Here is a 21908-nt window from a genome sequence, read left to right as displayed (position 1 = left end):
AGCTGGGGCTCTTCAGCCTGGAGAAGAGAAGGATCTGAGGAGATGTTATAGTGGCTTTCCAGTACTTGAAGGGGGCCTACAGGAAAGCTGGGGAGAGCCTTTTTATAAGGATAGGTAGTGACATGGCAAGGGGAAATGGTTTTAAACTGGTAGAGGGTAGATTTAGACTAGATATTAGGAAGAGATTTTTTTACTGTGAGGGTGGTGAGACACTGGAACAGGATGTCCAGAGAGGTTGTGAATGCCTCCTCCCTGGAAGCATTTAAGGCCAGGCTGGATGGGGCTGTGAGCAACCTGATCTACAGGAAGGTGTTCCTGTATATAGTAGGAGGGGTTTTGGAACTAGATAATCTTAAAGGTCCTTTCCAACCCAAACGCTGCTATGAATTCAATTTATGATAACACCAACAGAATACGGCTGGTGAGCTACTGCATTTTCTTGTCTATTGTTTTTTCTGACTATCTTGAAAAGAGTGACAGCTAGCCAGTATGGCTAAATGGAGGGGAATATGGCTCTGAGACATGAATAAAACCTAGCTGCATGGTTCTCAGAACTTGTTACTAGATACGAGAGCTGCTCTGAAAGTGATGCCTTCAACTTTATTGTATTGGCTAATGACATCTGAAGTGGATGTTGGTGGTATGGCAGTAGAGGTTGAACCTTCCCAACAACATTCCACTGCATTTTGTTGCTGTGGGAGAGGGGCAGACTGACAAAATGGTGTATGACATGGAAGTGCATATGAGGCAAAGGCGTGGAATTGAATTACTCTATGTGTAAAAAATGGCAACCACTGACATTCATCAATGCTTGCTTAGTGTTTATGGAGGCTAAACAGAGGTTGTGAGCACAGTGTGGCAGTAGGTGGTGTGTTTCAGTGGTGTGACAGTGGCAGTGAGGTCACCTCTGTTGGTGCAGATTTTGAGTGCAGTGTGCAGGCTCTTAGTCACCATTATCAGCTGTGCATTTTCACCAGTGATGAATACGTTGAAAAATCATGTTCTGTAGCAGAGAATTGGCTTTCTCAAATAGTGTTACTGTTCTCTTTGCATCTGTTGTAGTTTCCATGGAAATAAATAGGAGGCATTACTTTCAGAGTGACCTACATATAAATAGATTACTGTCCAAACAAGAGAAGGAAAAGGATATGAAATGATCAGGGAAAAAAAAACAACAAACAACAGATGAACAAATCCCTAGGCGATCTCTAACTTCAGAGCTGTATTTACCAGCAGTTTTTTGTAGGATGCTGGGCTCAAGCCTATGCAACAGAGAAATAGGAGTGACCAAAGCATTAGAAGTGAAAGGGAGTGAAAAGAGGTACAGCAAGGAGAAAGAGTGAAGCCAGTTCACTTTTTGTTGTTCCTTTGTGTTAAATGCTCTGTGGAACTTTGGCTTTTTTTGCAAGTGATGAAAAAGAGCTCTTCTCTCTGAAGCCAGAAACCATTGGGGTACACAGTCTAATCTACTGTTTACTCAGAAAACAGTACTACGCTACTGTGTTTACTCAGCTGCATAGAGCAGGCAAACTTCCTGGTCAGTTGTGATTTTTCTTGTTGGGCTGTGTTGGTAAGACCCTATAGGTGGCAGAGCCCAATTTTAGAAGTACTCAGAGTTCTCTTATGAATGCTCTTTGTAAAGAAAAGTACCTATTCTGAAAAGAGACTGTTGATCATGTAGATAGGACAGAAATTCTGATATTAGTGTATTTGTTTGCAGTGCTATTTTCTGTCTTAAAAAAAAAAAAAATGAAATGAATGACATTACCACAATAGGGAAAAAACTCATTGTATAGAAGATATGATGAACAGTAGATAAAACTCTTCTTGCTCTTGGGCTTGGAGAATAAAGTTTTTTGTTGTGAAGCTTAAAGATTTCACCAATCCTCTTTGTGTGAGAAGGCCCGGAAGGTAGCATAAAAAGTTTACCTGAACTGAGACCAATATGAAAGACTTGAAGCTGTTATTTTGTTTGAGAAATGCTTTAAAATGGCAGCTTATATAATCATATTTAATAGTTGAATTTTAAAACAAAACTATGAATTACTGTGTTTCTGTGGAAGGCCCTAGGGGATAAATATGGATATTAGTTCCTCTTTGTTGCAGAGTAGCATGTGGGTTAGCAGTTTTATTCGTATGAACATCAGGTTGAAATAGGTCTTCTCAGAATAAAACTGTTTTGACATTTTTTGGATTTTTTGGTAGGTGTCTTATATTATTGCTTTACATTAAAAGGAGTGCAATGCAGATGAATATGTATGTTAGTGAAATGCTTTTCCTTTCACTGCTGCAGCTATTTTATCAAGGAACTTGGAATAATTTAAGAACAAATTATGTGGTAGAAATAGTAAAACTCGACTCATTTCACTTTCTTGTAGTCCTTATTATGTGAAGTATGATTGTTAGGTTTCTAGCTAACCTACTGAAAATGCAGATTAGGAATAGGCATGGTGATTTTCTCCAGATGTGTAAGGGTGCCGGTCTCCTTGCTGCCATGAATGTTACTGTTACTGCTCCTGGGTTTTGTTTGAGTTTGAAAAAAATATATTCTCAGAGCTAAATTATTTAATAAGTATGATTAAACTCATAAATTTACTTAATGTCTTTGCAGATTTAGATTTCAGTCATCAAACTAATGCCAGGCAGTTAAGTCTAGTATAAATACTAATAAGATTCTGCCTGGTTATGAAGCCCAGCTAGAAAATCTTTCTGAAATCAGTCAAATTTAGAATTTCAATCTGTTCATTTGATTTAAATGGTAAGCTTTTTTCTTTTCTGAGGAGCTAGCTACAAGCTCAGAACCTGTTTACAAACTTCTCTGGATTTCAAACCGTACACATCAGTTTCCTCCCTGAGATGGCACAGTGGTACAATAGCAATGTTACTGAAAACCACTTTGAATGTAATAATTCAGTTTATTAGGTATGGATCATATATTGTTAAGAAAACTGTAGTTATGCTTCACTTGGGTCCTTATGTGATAATATGCAGCAAAGTTTTAATTATTAAACTTACCTTTCTGGTTTTCTTTCTTTTCATAAGTTTTATGAGAATTTACCTCCTTGCAGGCATGTAGTTGTGCCTTCATCTGAAGGTTGGTTGAGAAGGAGATAAGATCCATTATTTAAGACTATGCAATATTGGCTAATTATAAGTAGAGAGAAATGGTTAAAAAAATCACCATTTCCCTAGCAAAGAAACAGAACGAATTGTAGAAGGAATATAGTTTCATACCATAAATAGATAAAATCAAGAGGAAAGATTTTGTCATGGTGGATAAACAACCTTAAACTTTTGCTAAAGGTCATTTTGAGCTCTCAGTTAGCATTAAGCATGAAGGAAGCAATAGCGTGGCAACCACTTGTTGACAAGAGAATGAGGAAAAACGCTTTTTGTGGAGGGCAAATTGGCAGTCGGTTGTTGCTAGTCTTAAACCGTCTTCTAACCTGTATTCAGTATAAATGTATCATTCCTACCCTTTGCTTTATGGTGCTAATGATGATTTGTCACTGCTTCCATGCTTTTAAGTCAAGATAGAGTTGTAAAGAAGTTATTTGTCCTTTAATAAGTATTTCAAGTCAGCAGGCTCTGATGAATAAATAGGAGAGAGATGAACTAGAAATACGTGAATATTTTTTCAAAGTTTTGTTGCAAGAAAGATGCAATTTTCTATAGAATTTTAATGAATAGCGTGTGGTATTCTAAGGAACTGTTAAAATCACAGTGCAAAGATTAATCCCTGAATTGTGTGGTTGATCGCTTGAAAATATGATGACTAATATCATTAATTCGTAAACAGCTGGGAAAATTTGTTTACTTTGAGTAAACTTACTTTTTTCCAGTACGATTTGGGGGTGTACTTAGCAAATAATAAATCATTGCATGAATTCATCTTTTAAGGCAGATGTTTGGTTTTGGTGATAGCGTGAAGACTGCAGTCAGCAGGATAGGGGATAAATTCTGGTTAAGTTCTACTCTGTAGAAGTAATCCTTGTGTTGAGGAGTTGCTGTAGCTGAGGCCAGCTCTTTGCTACTTTGTCATCTGTAGGGTCTCAAAGACAGCTTTCCTACACATCCTCTCATTTGGAGATTATCTTTATGATCGTAATTTTCTCATTAGTACATTATCAAGTTGTTCTTTTCAAGAAACAAGATCAATCTCTGCCCAAGGAAGACTTCTTTTTATAGGCTTGCATTTTTTTTTTTTGGTAGCTCAACACCTATGTGAGAGACTAAACTGATACAAACCTTTCTAGATTGTATTTTAGATCATTTGTTTTTCAGCTTACTCAATTCTGTAATTATTCAATTTTCATGTTTGACTCTGAAGAGCAGCATTAACATTAAACCATCTGTTTTAATTAATTAAATTGCATTCCCAATATAAAAATAGGCAAAGTCTATACCTTAAGTACGTTTGAAATATTGGCATTTGAAAGAGTGGATGTTCCCAAAATAGGTAAGGAAAAGGATTTCCCTGCATTTATAGTTACTGGAAGTCTTTAAGTCCCTTTACATCCTTGGAGTCATCTTTGAAAAATATTTTAGTTTTCCTTTTTTTTTTGGTTCTTTTTCTCAGTAGTTGCCAAAAGATGACATAGTGTAGGTTTGGAAACCTCCATTCTTTGTCTCTTCTCATGGGATGGTACTACAGCAAAGTAAAGAAACAATTTTCTCTGTATAAAGGCTATACAAAACTTAGTGTTAAACATTGAAATTACGATTGCCTGTAGATTCAGATTTAATGTATGTTTTCTTTTTCTGAATTATGTAAACGTGCTTTAAGAATTACATCTTCTGATCTTGTACTTCTTGAAAGGATAAATGACACAGCATACAAAACGTTTAGCACTAACAACACGAGAAGTCAGCCTGAAGGTTCATGTGATCCTGCTTGATGCTTCAGGAATGACCTTGAGGGTACTGAGGAAAAGGTATAAAAGAATAATCGAGATAGAATAACATTTCCTGGTCTTTATCCTTCTAGAGTTTGGGTTGGTGGTTTTCAGAGTGGGTATCTGCTTTCATTGACCTGTGACGGGTATTTCTTACATGATTTATATGGCCCTGGCATTTCATAGTGTGTTGCACACTGAATATAAGAAATATATTAAAGTAGAAATATAAGAATGGTAAGTCATGCACTCAAAGATAAGAAATACTGGAAAAAAGGAACTATACAAACCACTTCTTTTCATTCACTCTATTGAGGTACACAGACCATTCTACCTCGGTGTATACATATGGTAACGTTGAGACTTCTTGTTGCCTTGATGAAAGTGGTCCTGGTTTATCAAGAGGTTAGACAGGTATTCTTTCCAGATGTCTGGTCATTCTCATAGATCTTTTGTGAATCTTTTCCTGTCATAGCATCTGTTTTGATGGAACCAGCAAAAGGGTGTGTATTACTCTGCATTCTGAATTGATGACACTGTTATTGGTAGCGATATCATTGCTGTCTTTCTGTTTAATACAAGCTTTGGGTAGCTAAAAGTGACTATTCTTCTCATATTACTAACGGTGCTTAAAGTTTCTTTGTGATGAATAATTAGCTGCCTTGGAATTGTGATGATTAATTTTTACCATAAAATGCAAAGTATTCTGAGGTTCAGTAGCTTTTCAGAAATCTGTTCCTTGTTCTGACAGAGGCAGCATCTGATTTGCGCCTGCATTGTTGAAATATTGTCTGTAATTTTGTTGGGTTAAAATAAATAGAGCTTTCTTACAAAGTGGGCTTGATCTAGACATGCAAGTCATTTCCAGCCTTACTCACTTTTTATATAAAGGACCAGAGAGTTCATGGAGAGTTTTGTCAGTAGTCTGCTATGCTATTGGTAAACACAGTTATTTTCCTTAAACCAAACATAGTTGTTACTTTGAACTCTTTTGAAAAGACTGCAGGCAGATAAATTTACATTAAATTTTTAAAGTCTATTAAAAGAATTATGATAATCTAAGAATATATATATATATATAAAATCTATACTTCATTTTATATTTTATAAGAATTTTTATTTATTTATTTTACAGTATCTCTGCCTTATCCTTGATACCAAAAAATCATTATTTTGGTGACAAAGTCCAAATGTCTTGGTGTTTCTTTTGCTATTCTTGGTATCCTTTGGTATTCTTACCGATCAAAACAAACAAAAAAGCCCCATGAATTTTTACTCTGTCAGCATGTGGCAGAGGCACTCATCTTGTGTCAGTTTGATTTTCATGTCAAATACCAAAATCTAGAATGCAGGGGTTAAATTTTCATGATGAAAAATCTTTATGAAAATTTTTAAAGGCAGGATATTTTTTTACAGTCATCTTCAGTTCCCAAACCCATCATGTATAGTAGCATTGAGAAGGAAAAAAAATAAAAGTCACCCAAGAACATCTTGTTGTGATGTTTCAAATTCATCAAATGAAAGCAGAGCTGTAATAAAAGCTGTCAAACTGTTTTAACTGCAGATTTTGTTGCTGCTTGCATTGCTTACTATACTGTGACAGATAGCGTTTATAGTTTTCAAACAGTTTTGTAGCTCTGTTTTTGCCAACTGTTTATACTTTTGGAGAAATGTGGGCTCCATATATTCCATCTGAAATGATTTTTCAGCTAATGGTGTGACTTTCGTTTACTTTATGTTAGGATGTTTTTTGGACTCTTTGGCCTCCAATAAACTGTCTACTCCATCACTCCCTTACATAGCATTTCTTTTCCCTTTTCTCTGCACAAGGACTGGGCTGGTGATTTCTTCTGTCACTGGAATTTTTCTTGGAAAATTATGTGACCTACCCTGTCACAGTCTTGTTCTCTGTGCATTAGGACTCAAAAACAGACTAGTAACATCTCCCACTCTTCTAATGACAGTTGATGTTTTCTGTATAATATCCTTTTCCTCGATGGTTATTGTTGGTAGGTGTGCAGTTGGAGTAGATGATCTTGGAGGCCTTTTCCAACCTTGGCGATTCTATGATTCTATGGTTTTCTTGATGGAGAAGACTGAATGCAATTGGAGTTGACACCAAGCAGGAAAATGCAATGGAGTTAAGAGTAACCAAAGATTATTGTAATGGCAAGGTGGAACTGGATGGGTAGGGGATAGAAGAGAGAGAGGTACTGGCGCAGGGACAGTCTTGGAATAAAGGTAGAGAAAAAAGTTCTTTCCATCCAGAAAACAGAAAGACAAACCAGTCATGTTTGAGCTGGGTAAAAAATTTTACTAGCAAGGCAAATATGAATGGAGAGGGCTCCAAACTTCTGTTTAGTTAGTAAATAAAATGTTATTACAAATAAATTGAAAAATAATACAGTAATTTATTTCAAATAAATGGACTACTGATAGTCAAAGCCATTTGCAGGCTTATCTGCTTCTGCAGAGGGACTTGCCTCTCAGCAGCTCTGGCAGTTTAGAGCTGTTCTATATGGTATCAGGCTATGGCTCATAAAGGAGTCTGTTTCTATGCTTTTATTACAGTAATTCCTCTATGATCTTTTAGAAAAGTAGTCTTCGTTCAATCCAAATAGAAGTGGTCGAATTCAAAGCACTTAATGCTTTTCTAATGTTTACATTCTTACAGTTGCAGGTGTGCAAAGGAGAATCTGGTGGTACCATGGGTTAAGATTTTCCTGTTGGTACAGGATGAATGCAAGTGTCTAGATCTTGTCATACTTGATCAAGTGTTATTTGATTACTGCAGAAATATTTCCAATCTAGGAAAGAATAGGATCCTCTGCTCTGAATCCATGTCCTAGACCCAGACATACAGAACTCAAGGTATAATTTTGAAACCGCGTGGAGATAGTGACAAGTCACTTAACTGGTTTGGCTTTTCCCTTCTCAGAGTGAGGATGATTGTCTGCTCTTTCAGCTACTAATAAGGAAGCAAATGTAATTCTCATAAGTTGTTGAAAACATTTTTTTTTTTTTTCCTTTGGATCAGATACAAAGAAGGTGGTGAAGCTTTGCTAGTACTGCTGCCCTCAGAAGAAAAAGGCATGGTAGAACAGCTGGCGCAGAGGAAAGTACCTGTCAATGAAATAAAGTAAGTGACTAATGGCTCATCTGTTAGCCTTTCCTCGGGTATGGTGTGCTATGTGCATGGCAACAGTGATGAAGTCAAATGCTTGATTTGCTTGGAATTGGACAAACAGGGGCGATGACTTGCTTTTGGTACTACTGAAGAAGAAATGACCTTGAGAGGTTACCTATTCCACCCCTTCTGCTGAAGATGGAATTAGCCATACAAATTACTTACGTTGAATGCCTGTCTAATTTGCCAATGAATATCTACACAGTTTCCCAAAGCGATCTCAGCTACACTCAGCAGTTCCTGTCATTAAGGCTTTTTCTTCAAGTGTCTGATAAGTCTTACAGTAAATGTATATGAAATATTTCTTTAATCCTTTGCCAAGAACTTACGGAAAATGACATTCTCATACTTTCTGCAACTACTTTTCATGTAACTGAGTGTTATCGCACTATCTCTCTCCTTTTCTTTTGCAGATTAAATAATTACAGTTTCTTTAATCTTCCCTTGTAATGTTTTTCAGGCCATTTATCATTCTTATTTCTCTTAGCTGGCGCTTCTTTACTTCTAGAGTGTCTCTCCAGTTTGTCATGGCTTTTCTGAATCAGTTACCTGATGAACATGAATTTTTTTTTTTAAATGCATTACTAAATGGTCATTGCTCATATTTCGGAGAATATATGAATGAAGACCTGTAGGGATCTATGCTCCATGCTTCTGTACCAATGAAAACTGACTTTGAAAGAGGTGGGGGGGAAAAGAAAGCAAAACAAACAAACAAAAAGCTTATTTCCAATATCTGTTAAATGCAAAGTAATGCACTTGTAGGAAAGATGAAAGCCTTAGCTGTAAAAATAATAAATAAAACACACACACAAAAAAAGATTTCTTCTTTAGCAGTGCTTTTTTTTTTTTTTTTTTGAGGCTGTCAGCCCACTGGTAAGTCAAAAGGCAAAACAGAATGAGAAGGAAATGTAGGGAAAAAAAGTGAAATAAAACCAGCAAATACACTGTGAGCTGGACTCCATTTTGAATACTTATGTAGACGGGGTTACCCATGTAAAAAATGGTAGAATAAATCAAGAGAAAGATGGACGAGTGGTAGGAAATAATTTCCATACCAGTAGATAAGAAAGTTATAACTATTCTATTTTTGGAAAGGTATGATTTGAAGGTGAAAGTATCTGAGACTGAAACCTAATTAGCTGTATGCGGAGAATCTTGGTGGAATAATTGTTTTTGAGAATAAAACAAGATAGGGTGAAACTTTAAGTGGCTGTTATTACCTTAGCACTTAAACCATTGCTTAAAATTAACTTGTACTCTTTGAATTCTAATGTAACGATTAAAGGTAAGAAATTGCTGCTACTTTTACTGTTAGATGAGATTTTTTTTACAGTTTGCATACATGTTTATGTCAAATTATTTGAATTAAGAAATTGTGAATTAAGAAATAGGCAAACGGCCATGGTTCAGGATTTATCATTAGAATCTATTGAGTGAGCCTTTCTTAATTTAGCTTTTTTATTGTACATTTAATAATAGGGTGCATTAAGGTGAGCTAGGATAATGTAGTCAATTGCTACTTGATATGATAGTGATTTAACAAAGTTTAATTTGTTTTTGTAAGTGGAGAGGAAGACTTGTGGTCAGCTGTTACGGAGGTGGTAAGCAAAAGCTTGGCCTGATAATCATGGACTACTGTGATTTCTACTGACTCTTACTCTGAGTGCACCAGTGTTCAGCTTCACAAGGCTGCAGGCTCTGAGCAGGACTTTGCCTATTGTTTTCCATGGTTATTGTCATTTTTAATAACAAAGTTAAGTATAATCCTTCTAAACATGCAGTGCCTGGACACAAGTTGTCATTTCTGCAGCGCAGAAAAACGTGCATGTGGCACTTTGTATATTTAAAGTTTTAAGGTGGACTCTCAGTTTTAGTGGTTGCACTTGCAAACTGTCCTTGCAAATGTTACTTGTCTAACAGACTGACTGCAGAGCAGCCAGTGAAATACGGCTTTTCTGGGCAGATGTGGTTATCTGTTCTATGTAGGATACGCACAAATCTCAAATGTTAGACATCATTTGATAAGACTGTAAATACAAAATCAAGCAGCTCCAAAAAGTCCAATTGCTCCTGAAGTTTTCTTTTGACACTGCTGTTCATTTAAAAAAAAAAAAAGTGAATGTGGGCAACATTGGTAAGCAAAATGTTTTCACGTCTGTTGTTTTCTTTTCCTTTAAGCATCATAGCACCTTACAAGGACCAGCTGTATAGCCACCACAACAGTCTAAGTGAATGTTTTTCTACAAACAGCTGTTAATATATCTTCTTTTTCATAGAATCATAGAATCACAAGGTTGGAAAGGACCTACAAGATCATCTAGTCCAACCGTCCTCCCATTCCCATTGCTACCACAAGCCACTAAACCATATCTCGTAGCTCCTCATCCAGACGCCTCTTCAACACTGCCAGGGACGGCGACTCCACCACCTCCCTGGGCAGCCATTGCAGTGCCTGACCACTCGCTGAGAGAAAGTTTTTCCTTATGTCTAATCTAAATCTCCTCTGGTACAACTTGTGCCCATTTCCTTGGGTCCTGTTTGTTGCCTGGGAGAAGAGGCCAAACCCCTCCTCGTCACAACCTCCCTTCAGGAAGTTGCAGAGTGCAATGAAGTCTCCCCTGAGCCTCCTCTTCTCCAGACTAAACAATCCCAGCTCCCTCAGCTGCTCCTCAAAAGACTTGTGCTCCAGACCCCTCACCAGTTTTGTTGCCCTTCTTTGGACACGTACCAGAAAACATTTTGTTTATGTAGGGCTGTTGAAAGTTACATAATTTGTAGAATTCATGGGGTGGAACTTTCATTTTCTTAAATACCTGTTTAAAAGGCTAGAGGTTTTTTTCCTGACTTTGAATTTCATATCCAAGCTCCCTGTAGAGCTTGTTACAGTAAATCATTCTTTTCTAATCACCACAAGCTGCAAATTTACAGTTACTGCTTTTAATGATACGTTTGCTCATTGTTCAAGCAGAGCAAGAGAAACTGTAAAATATACAATAATAAATGTAGTAGTATTCAAATAAGGCAGAAAGCTACTCTGAAAGTATTAAATATTATAGGCATATTTATTATCAGGCTATAACTTTAAAGTTTCAGATGTGAGCTGAAGTGATTTTTGATAGTACCTTGAGATTGCTTCGTTGCATGTAATTTTGTTGACTAGATAAAAGCTGCTCCTGAAGGAGTGAGTTATCCTTGCTAAATTGGTCTCTCTGGAAAATTTTACCCAAGGAAGTGCAGATCTGTAGATATCCAGTGTGAAATATTGCTAGCTTCAGTCTTATGACAAAAATGCAATTACTGGAAAAACCTCTGCTTTTGTGTCTCACAGTGAAGAATGCTTGGATACTGATTCCATATAATGGTATTTTTTAATACTCGGGAATCCATTAAGACTTGCTGCCTCATGGAAGCCATGAGCTTGGCAGCTCTGTGCAGCCTCACTGTCCCAGGCCTTCCTCCTCTCTCCATCTTGGAGGGAGTCCTTGCTGCTCAGGAAGCCAACTTCCACACTGAGAGCATGGAGCAAAAATTGCTGCTGCTTGGAAGCTGGGTGAAATACTGAGACTATATAATGAAATAAAACCAAACCATCTTAAGTTTACTTTTTAATCATAACTAATAAATGTGCATTAAAGATTAAAATCTGCAAGCAAAGCTTTTCTAACAAAATAGCAATGTGGTCTTTGTGTTGGTTGCCTTAGAGGCGTCCTTATGTGAGCATTCTCTCTGGAGGATTCAGCGTTGGATGAATTACCATCTAAATACCCAAATGCTGTTTTTGGGAGTCCTTAAATTTAAAATAAATAAAAGCAGGAGAAAGAAGTGTTAGTAATATATTTGACTTAATCTGTACCGTCTTGCAAGTTTAGGTCTTTATTTTTCTCATGTCATTTTTTTCTTAATTTAGCCAGCAGCTTTCCTCCTGGATGTAATGCATACTGCTGAAATGAAGCTTCAGTGCCCATTTCCTGCTGGAATTGACTTGCACAGTGCACAGACCCATGCATGGTGTGCATGTTGATGGCATGGCTCAGTATCCAATTTACTGACATTGTGCAGTTTAACACTATTTATGTGTTTCTCATATTCTCTAAAAGGGATGTTTTATCATCTGGTTCACACAGTTAGGTAGAATCATAGAATGTTTTGGGTTGGAAGGGACCTTTAAGATCATCCAGTTCCAACCCCCTGCTGTAGGTGGGGACACCTCCCTCTGGCCCAGGTTGTTTGAGTTTCAAAGGAGTGTTGCTTTTAAATATGTATGTTACATGTTTGAAAGAATAACTGTGTGGGTTTTTTTTTGTAAATAAATCAATACAGATTTTCTAGACAGAAGTTGCATTAAAAGAAGGAAAGTGCAGACATGTTTCTATGGGTGAGAAACCACTGAGGCCTGTTGTGTGATGTCTGTGCTGACAGCATGTTCACCAGTCATGCTATGCACAGCTGTGTCTAAAGCAGAGTACTTCTAACCCGATGAGTGGTAAAGTGAAAGCATCTCATTTTAGGGAATCATTTGGCAGCATGGTGTTTTTGGTGGTGATTTAATTGTTCTGCTTAAATTGCGCTTTGGGGAAGATGGAGAAGACAGAGTATCCTACTTAGAGCAGTGCTTGTATCCTGATGTTAAAAATGAAGGAGAGGAGAGGAAAACAGAATGAGTGTTGACCAGAAAACTCATAGAGCGCTGTCAGATATGGTCGTAAGACAGAACTAGATGAAATCCTGTGTATATCATGACACAGTCAGGAGTGGCCATTTGGCCATTTATGCAGCTGCTGGGCAAAACTGCAGTTCTAGAAAGTTATATTACTCTTTAATTATAAATAGAGTACATACTCAGAGTAAGAAAAGAAAGAAACAACCTACTTAAAATGGCAGACAGTGTCATAAAGTCCTCTCCTATCCTTTTGGTAGTGGATTTTAGCTCTCTGATTAACTGCTCAGGCAAGCTCATACATCATAATTGAAGTGTTTGGATTTACTAGGTTTGTCTCCCCACATAGTTACATGCCTATAATTTTTGTAAGGAGTTTTATTTGTTTGGATTGAAATAGCATACAAACTCATTAAAACCAAAATCCACTGACTAGCTTTTGTATTTTTGGAATCCCACCCTAAGACAAAGACAGCAGTGGTTGGTTCTCTCAATGCAGTGCTGGAGAGAAGAGTATCCAGAGTTATGACTTTTTATTAAATATTCAGGATTGCAAATTGACTCATTCATTAACAAATGCATAACTGCAGAATGTGCTTGGGGCACCGTGTGCTTTTTTAGCATTGCTGAGATTTACACTACAAGATATTGCCCTTTAACTTAAACAAAAATCAGTGTGCATCAACAAATTGTTATAGCCTGTCTAGGATTATTGTCCTTTGTGCCTGGAGCCCCAGTGCCATATTGTATCCTGAAAGTAATGGTTCACATTCTTATGATTGACAAATCATTGTAGAAAACGGTGAGTAGTAGCGGGCCCAGATGGGAACTGGAACTTGGTCTGCATTTTGACTTCAGTGTTGTATCAGTCATAGCCATAGCAGCCCCACAACTGGTTTTGCCTTACTTTAAGATTTCATGCAGCTCAGACATGTCCAGTGTGTGGGCTGCATGCATCCTGGCCCAGCCCGTTCTGCAGCCCTCCTGCACTGTCGTGGTGCCTGCTCTTCTCACTGCGGCCGTGGGCACACACCCATTGCTCAGCACCAGCCGAGCATTGATGTGTGATTGGCACTGGGGGCTGAAAGCAGGGCATGCAGAGGGTGCAGTTCAGTGCTGTCTTAAGGTATGGCAGGTAGTTGTGCGCATTGTGACACACTGGATAAACACAGTCCTGTGAACAGTGAAAAATATGCCACCACACTTTCCATTTTGATAGAGGAAATTGGGAATAGGTTGTATTGGTATTCAAAATGGTGTATTTCCATTTTCAGTTGACATGAATACATTACCTGTGAATTTTCAAATGGAATGCACAGAACTGGAATCATATATTCAACGCAGATGTCTGATCCTGTCCCTTTACCGGGCTTTTATAAGCTCTCTCTTACCAGAGTGAAATATCCCTCACTTCACAATCTCACCTTATTCATGTCAGCGTTTTGTGGCTGAGAACACACTAAGAACTGCAACCACTTCCCTCAAACCTGGCATTGATGCATTACTTTCACAAAACCAAGGTTAAATATCCCACTAGTTTCATGTTCTTGTTGCTCTCTCTTTTTCTTTAGTGTTTTAATTTAAAAAAAAGTTTTATTTATGTGCATTAACTATCTATTCTATATGTGGCCCAAGACAATTCCTCTTCACTCATTGTGACCCAGGCAGGCCCAAAGGTTGGACGCCTGTGATGCACATGGTATTTCCTACCTTCTGAGAATGTGAGACTGCTATATGTTTTCCCAACATCAAGAGAGGACGTTTGCTATTTCTTTCATATTCTTAAAGCCAGTTATAGTATGAAGGATAATCAAATTGATTAGTCATGTTTTGCTTCTAAGCTGTGTCGGCTATTATGTGTTTGCTTGTTTTCTTTAGATGCTTACAAATCAATCTTTCAGTATCAAGTGCAGTGAAAGTGCTGGTCTAACTTCTTTTTTAGCCACTTTTGAAGATGAGCACCATGCTTACTTGCCCCGTCTTGTAGATCTTTATCTCTCAATGAGTTGTCTGGAATAGATGTAACTGTGTCCCTAACTGCTCTTTCTTGATATTGCCAAGTTTCTTTTGATCCTGTGGGTTTATCTAAGTGCCCGTTAACCCATGATTTCTGGTACCTTCTAGTTAATTCAGTATCATGTACGCCACTGCTTTTATTTTGCTCTTCTATCTTTTTTCCTTCCCATTTGAAAGAAGAAAATCTCTCCTTACTTTTTGAGTTTGGTATTTTATGTGTTTTCCATCTGCACTGCATTCCAAGGACTCGTTGGTCATTTTGTGTCCCACTGAATTTTTCATGCCTCTTCATTTCTGTCTTACATTTTTACACGTTCAAAGTGAGTTACGTTCTGCAGTGTGACTGGGCTTTCAGTACTGGATCTATAATAGAAACTGCAGCCCAACAGTTCTTATGTCCACTGCAGTCTTCTGCTGGCTGTTTCTGACAGACATAGGAAATACAAATAATGAAGGAGTAAAGCTTTGATGTCTTAAATTGTTGCTTGGTAGCACTTCCCAGCCCAATATTTAATGGCTTTTTTTTCCACGTTTCACAGTCAGAATAGTTTATGCTACCAAAGAAATCACTGTAAGATGTTTGTTGCCTAACATTTTAATCAAAGTCGTGTTTTCTAGACTGACATATGTGAAGAAACCTGATTTTGATTCTTTTTCTTGGTTTCCTTAAGTAAAAGCTGTATTTCCTTAAGTAAAAGCTGTACAGCGTGGGATGATGTTGCACACAGCAACAGGAATCATTGTGAGAAATACGATTACTGTGGTAGAGCACCTTTTTTAACATCTGTTTGAGGGGTACCCTTCTATCATGTTCGGTATCTTGTATGATACGCTACAGTGGCACTAGCAGCTCACACGTTGGAAGAAGGCAAGTAAACATCTGGGCAAATAACCCTGGAATAGGAAAAATACCAGTCAAATAAATGTAAGAAGTCCTGAATTTATGAGAAGACTTGTATAACTCCTTACCAGCTCTAATGTCGTTTTCTGTAATACAGTAACTACTCTCTATTCTCCTGATTGATATCTTGAGGAGGTCTTAAATCTGTTTAATCTGAACGTCCTTTGTTTTTGCTCATCTGCCTGTAGCAGAGAAGTTAATTTCACTATTCCCAAGGTGATGGATCTTTTTTTAAGCTTTCAAAAGTGCTGAGAATTTCCCTAGGAACATTATTATCTCAGTGCAAAGTAGTCCTATGATTCATTAGGCTTTTTTTTTTTCTCAGCATTTTATAAATTCCAGAAGTATGCTACTGCTGATTTTGGCTTTCCTTTGGAGAAGGTCTCACATCCTTCACCAAAAACTGTAACTGAATAAAAAGTCTGAGCTCCCGTTTCTTTTTTCTTTATTATTCATTTGAAGAGTGTGTGCTTCATCCTTAATATGGTTCCACTGTAAACTTTTCAGAGTGGTGATAGTTCTATGCTTATTAAAATGATGCAGAAAACATGAAGATACTCCTGAGAACTTAATAGGTGCTTATTTGTTGTAATTGCTAAAGCAATTTTTTTTTTAATAGAATTAATCCTGAGAAGATTACAGACATCCAAAAGAGGATGCAAGCTTTCTTAGCTCAAGATCAGGAATTAAAAGAGAAAGCTCAAAGGGTAAGTAATCATCTGCAGCTTCTTGAAGCATGCTAGTTGGATAGAACTGCTGTTAGAATAATTGACCTGTAGATACGTGCCATAGCAGCAGTGTTTGGAACTGCTAAATTTTCTTATACTTTACAACATGACATCAGTAGAAAGAATAATCATGTTTTAGCAAGTGGTGGTACATAATAAAATCTTTCAGGTCACTTTGTTGTACATATAGGTGACATTTAAAGAGCATTACCAAAGGCCAAATGATCAGAAATTTGGAAATGCCAAAGTCTGAGGAACACAAGTGCTATCCAAGGAAAAGCAGAGATTCTGGATTAGCGTTGGGAACTATTCATTTATCTGAACCGGCATGGGAACAGATGGCACCTGAAAGGACTCTGGTGAACCTGAGTGATGGAATAGAATGAGAATGGGATTGTGACCAGGAGTTGTAGTCTTTCTATGGAACTCGTAGGTAAAATGAAGCAAGTTGCAATATTTCAAACTCTAAAAGCAAGGTTACAGCTTGTGGAATGTCAGCGTGAGCTTCATCATATTGCACAGGCCAAGTGCACTGGTGACAAATTATGATCATCGGCAACTGCCACGGGAAGTTGTTGTTACACACATTTACATCAAAAGTGGCAGAGCAGCTGACTGGAGGAGGTTGAGAGTAGGAGGACGCCAGCATTACCTTTCTTGGAATGAAAATGCTAACAACCCTTTCTGTTTCTGGCTTTGGTTTTTTTAAGATCTCTTGAAAGGAAGAGAAAGATCTTTCTGAGTTGAGCAATAGCAAACAGTGAGAGAGCTTCAAAATAGCAGAAGAACAAAATCAAACATGGGCTGTCTGTCAAGGTTGCAAATGAGATCTTTGACTAATTTTGAAAATTGTAAATTGTAATTCTGTTTTTAAGCATTTTCTGTTGCAGTTTTTCATCTATGGCTATTAGTGCAGTGTCACCTTGCAGGCAAACTGTGTATATGTTCAGTTTTTGAGAATCTGAAAATATGGACAAGTAGTTTGTCGTAGGTGTTCCTCCTTAATAGGATGTGAGTGTTCAAACAGTCTACAACGTCCTCCAGTATTCATACATATTAATGTGAATAAAACAGTAGTGATAGTGCAGCTGAAATCTTGACCTCGGATTCTTAACTGAAATGCTGTTTGTCAAAAAAAAAAAAAAAAAAAGATTTTATGCCTGTCTGTTGCAAGCTGCTGAATTCTTGAGGTTTATAAGAAATGAATTCTCCACTGGAGTACCAGAGTGGATGAGACAGCAGTGCAACAGTGTAGCTGTGCACAGAAATTCAGGTAGGATGTATTCTACTGTGCTGGGGACGTGCAATCCAAGTCATTGCGTCCTGCATTTTGGAGGCCAAAAGCAAAAGCTCTGTTTGGGAAGCATTCTTAAAAGGGAGAGAATTAAAGCCTTGTTTTTTGTTTGGTTTTGTTTTTGTTTAACATAATTTTTCCCATCTGTCACTACAGAGAAATAAGGGACTGCCATTTCTTTTTACTGTCATTTGCTAGACAACAGTAGATTAATGAGATCTGCCAACTTCTACATCTCTTTCTATAGGTTTCTAGTTATTCTGGTAAAATGTTTAATAATTTAATGTGATGAAACAAGTATTATTATTGATAGCAGCTGAGATGAGGTGTGCTAAAATCTTCCAGACCAAGAATTAATTGAAAGAGATGGTCAGGCTATGAAGCTACCTAAAAACCTCAGCATTTGAAAAAGCAGACAAGTGAAAGGAAGCTTCTCTAACCAAGTGTAGGACAGCTTGAAAAGCATCTCTCAGCTCTTCACAGAAGATCTTGCTTCAACTGGCCAAGGAAAGAAGTATGACTTTGTGACTGCTTAATCTGCAGTGTCATAATTCTCACATCTGGAAAGTTTTTCTCTCAAGCATTTCAAGAACACCCATAAAAGATTGGTGCTTCAGACTGTTGTTTCTCTCCTCCGTCTCAGGTTAACAAGAAGTAGAAACTTTTAATTCCACTTGAATTACCAAGACAAAAATTTTCTCTGACAAGAGTGTATGTAGCAGAACAAGGATGTGTTTGTAGTGTGCTTGAATAAAACTGTGTGCTGGTTTAATTAGCTGTTGGTTCTAGTGCTTGCTGGTTTAAAAGAAAAAGAATACTGTAGTAGTGTGTATCTGACAACAGGAGGACAGCTCAGAATTCTGCTGGTGTGTAAGGAAAGCAGTAGATGGCTAATTTAACAACCAACTGCTACTTTGGAACAGATGATACAATTTATTGATGAATGAATGTTAACTTATCAGAACATCACCTGCTTTTGCTGCAGGAAAGAGTGGTGAAATTCTACAAACCAATTTTGGATAATTTTATTACAATTGGAATAGAAAAAAAGCTGTAAATAGAGCTATCAGCAGTGACAGAAGTGCTAATTTCAAGAAACGGCAGACAGAAATATACTACATAAAAGAAGATAGAAAGCTGAATACTAAAGGAAGAGCAAGAATCTGTCCTTTGGAGAAGGGTGTAGGGAAAATACAGCACAAGATTAAGTTGTCCTGTTATGTGGTGGTTCCAGATTTCCTGGTGAGCATCATGGATTAATTGCAATGTCAGGCTTGGACTCGTATTAGTAAATGTCTTGTAGAGAATTTATGCTGACCAGCTGAGCTGCGTTCATCAACTGCAAGCGTATGATTAGCTGGTGGCAAAGGCAAGGTGATATGGATTATCCTAGGTTGTAGTGAAAGACAGCTACATAGAGTTGAATTGCTTTGTTAGCCAGTGGCTACAGTTGAGGCACTTCAGACTGATAGTACCTTCGTTGCTTTTTGTTTCTGTGTGATCCAGTTGTCAGAATAGAGTAACGTCATTTAGAAATTCAAGAAGGGAGAAAAAAAATGTCAGCAATGTTTCTTTTTTGGCTAAGTTGCTGTATTTGCTCTCTAGTGAAAATAAAGTGCACGCTACTGGCAAATTCAGCCTCTTTGTGTGCTTTAATGACATATTTGAATATTTGAAGTTGCATCACTTCAGTGCTACTAGTAAATTGTGACTGATGGATATGGGGTAGAAGAACTTCAGTCTGAAATCCATTAACAGTGAAATTCTCTTTCTGTTTAGAGCAATGATATAATGGTAATTTTGTGTGTTGGTAATTGAATGAAAAGCTTCTTTTTAAAAAATACTTCTATTTTCTTTCCAGTGTTTTGTATCCTACTTGCGGTCAGTTTACTTAATGAAGAACAAGGAAGTATTTGATGTTTTCAAACTGCCTCTAGCAGAATATGCCCTGTAAGTATGACAAAAAATATAACATGGAAAGTGAAAAGTGTAAAAAGAAGCCTCACTGTGTATTTTAGTTTTAAAAAGCTTGTTTAACTGTTAACAAATAGAATTGGAAAGTTTCTTGTGTTCGTATTTTGGTGTTTATGCAGTGCTCTTTCCTATCTTAAAAGATATTTTAAATAGGAATTATGTGTCAAACCAGTGTACCTCTACAGAGGGAGATGAATCATACAGCAGAAGATACAATAAAAGACAGAACTTGTTGAGTAAAAGGATAGAGAACAAATAATTCTTGTTCCAGTATACCCTCCAACCACATAGCTACATGCTGGCTACTTTAATATATTATTTAATAAGAAATTGAGATATTTGGTAGCCCTCTTTTGCGTGTGAAAGAAACATTGTTCCCTGGATGTAAATTACTTTTCAGAAGATACTTAAGGCTTGGTAAAGATGAAGTACTTCTTCACTGGTCTGAATAGTGTGTATGTTACTATAGAAGCTTTTGTGCATATATTCCATGGTTTCTTATGGGAGGGAAATTAATTTTGACAGTTTGACATTAAAGATGACAACCAGCTGAGATTGTTTTAAAATGTGAAGCTTTGGAACAATCTCAGGGGACGTGGGGTAGTCAGAAGGGAACAGGGGGGTGCTCAAAGATGCATAATAAATTGAATCTATGTGTCTCTGGAATTTTATACAGAGAAGACATAAGTCTTCGAACTTGTTAGTACATGGCATAACAACTAAAACGTGCCACATTACTCGACTGTGGAACACCTGGTCTTTCTGTGCTATGCTTCAATTAACATGATTCCGTTTTTTTTTTTTTAAGGTAATAAACCTGCTATAAAATACGCTTTGTGGGCTAAGAAATTTTTAAGAGAACTGGGAAAAACTCGAGCAATTTCGTTACATCCATTGCCTGCCCCTTCAACTCTGTAGTTTGTCAGCGTCTTTAAAACTGAATTGTGGGTCTTGCTATGCTGAATGACAGAAGATGAGGACTGAAAGGACTGACCACAAAAATTTAACCAGTGTTTTAACAAGCCTACTAACAGATGGTAGTAGTGATGAAGTCTAGGAATCTCAGTACCTCTTTCTGAAATTCAGCATTTAGTATCAGATATTTATGTAGACAGAATAGTCTACAATTCTTGGCTGTCTGAACCAGGATTTGACCCTTTGTAAAAGACAATTCTAATCTCAACTCAGCCAAGTTACTAATATGCCATTGCTGTGATAAAATGGAAATAACTGGGTGGTTTTTGGATAGAGTAGAACAGATTATGTGGAATATATGGAAGCATAATCAGGCAGTCAGAAGATAATACATTTAAGAGATAATTTGGAGATTCTGCTCTGAGCAGTTTGTTGGCTCTCTTCTTTCCCTCCTTCCAGACCGTAAGGCTTGCCTACATACACCCTACAGTCCTCTGCTTTTCCATTCACTGCACATGCCATAGCACACTGAATCTCCTTAGAAGTATTTCAGCCTTTCTTCAGAGACTTACTGCTAGCTTGATAGATGTTACTCCGCTGAAAATCCTACAGAGAAGACATGCTGCACTCAGGTTTGCATTTCCGTATGGCAGGCCTCTGTTGCTCTTTTACCTGGCATGTCTGTGCACTGAGATTGTTTTCAGTGCTGCTGACAGTCTACAGAAAAGCAGTGGTCTTTTTTGTGTGTCTGTGCGTATATGTGTGCATATAGGTAGATAACTCTGAAAGTAATGCCTCCAATTTATTTCCATGAAACTGCAGCAGACACAAAGAGCACAGTAACGCTGTCTGATAGAGCAAATTCGCAGCTACAAGACGCTATTTTTCAGCATAGTCCCCACCATTAGCTGTGCATTTTTTGCTGGCTATGAACAAGAGCCTGCATGCCCTGCTCCTCGAGCTCTGCACCAGTGGAGGTGACCCCCTATTTCACAGCTGCTATGACGGTGTTGTTGCTGGGAAAATGTTGCCCGTGCAGTCCAACTTTCACTCCTCATACATAAATATTCTAGAGATATTGTGACCTTTGAGCTATGATTTGTTAGTATTCTATCCAATATCCTCTCATTACGAATTGCTGTCAAGAATAATTTGCTGGAAGAAGACTTATTCAGGCCTGTGAACAGAGATAGCCTTCAGGTTTCATGGAGGAGAACCTCCACACTGCATAAAAGAGAGTTTGTCTTTTCATTGCAAAAACCAGTGTTGAAAATGTAAGCAAGGTAAACAAATAAGAGTGGAAAGGAATAATAGGTCACTCTAGCATCCTGGTTAGGA

At 37.5% G+C, this 21908-nt stretch overlaps 1 protein-coding gene across 1 annotated transcript in view; it reads left to right on the top strand.

The window, feature by feature from the left end:
- DDX10 (DEAD-box helicase 10) overlaps positions 1-21908 on the top strand; it is a 165183-nt gene that overhangs the window by 21266 nt on the left and 122009 nt on the right. The window contains exons 10-12 of the mRNA NM_001079725.2: positions 7933-8034; positions 16279-16366; positions 19543-19631. Of these exons, the coding sequence (NP_001073193.2) occupies positions 7933-8034; positions 16279-16366; positions 19543-19631 (279 nt within the window). The remainder of the gene's footprint in view (positions 1-7932; positions 8035-16278; positions 16367-19542; positions 19632-21908) is intronic.

The sequence above is a fragment of the Gallus gallus genome, chromosome 1 (genome assembly GCF_016699485.2).
Source record: "Gallus gallus isolate bGalGal1 chromosome 1, bGalGal1.mat.broiler.GRCg7b, whole genome shotgun sequence".
Lineage (NCBI taxonomy): Eukaryota > Metazoa > Chordata > Aves > Galliformes > Phasianidae > Gallus > Gallus gallus.
The sequence above is the reverse complement of the archived record's forward strand: the minus strand, read 5'-3'. Positions and strand labels throughout refer to the sequence as shown.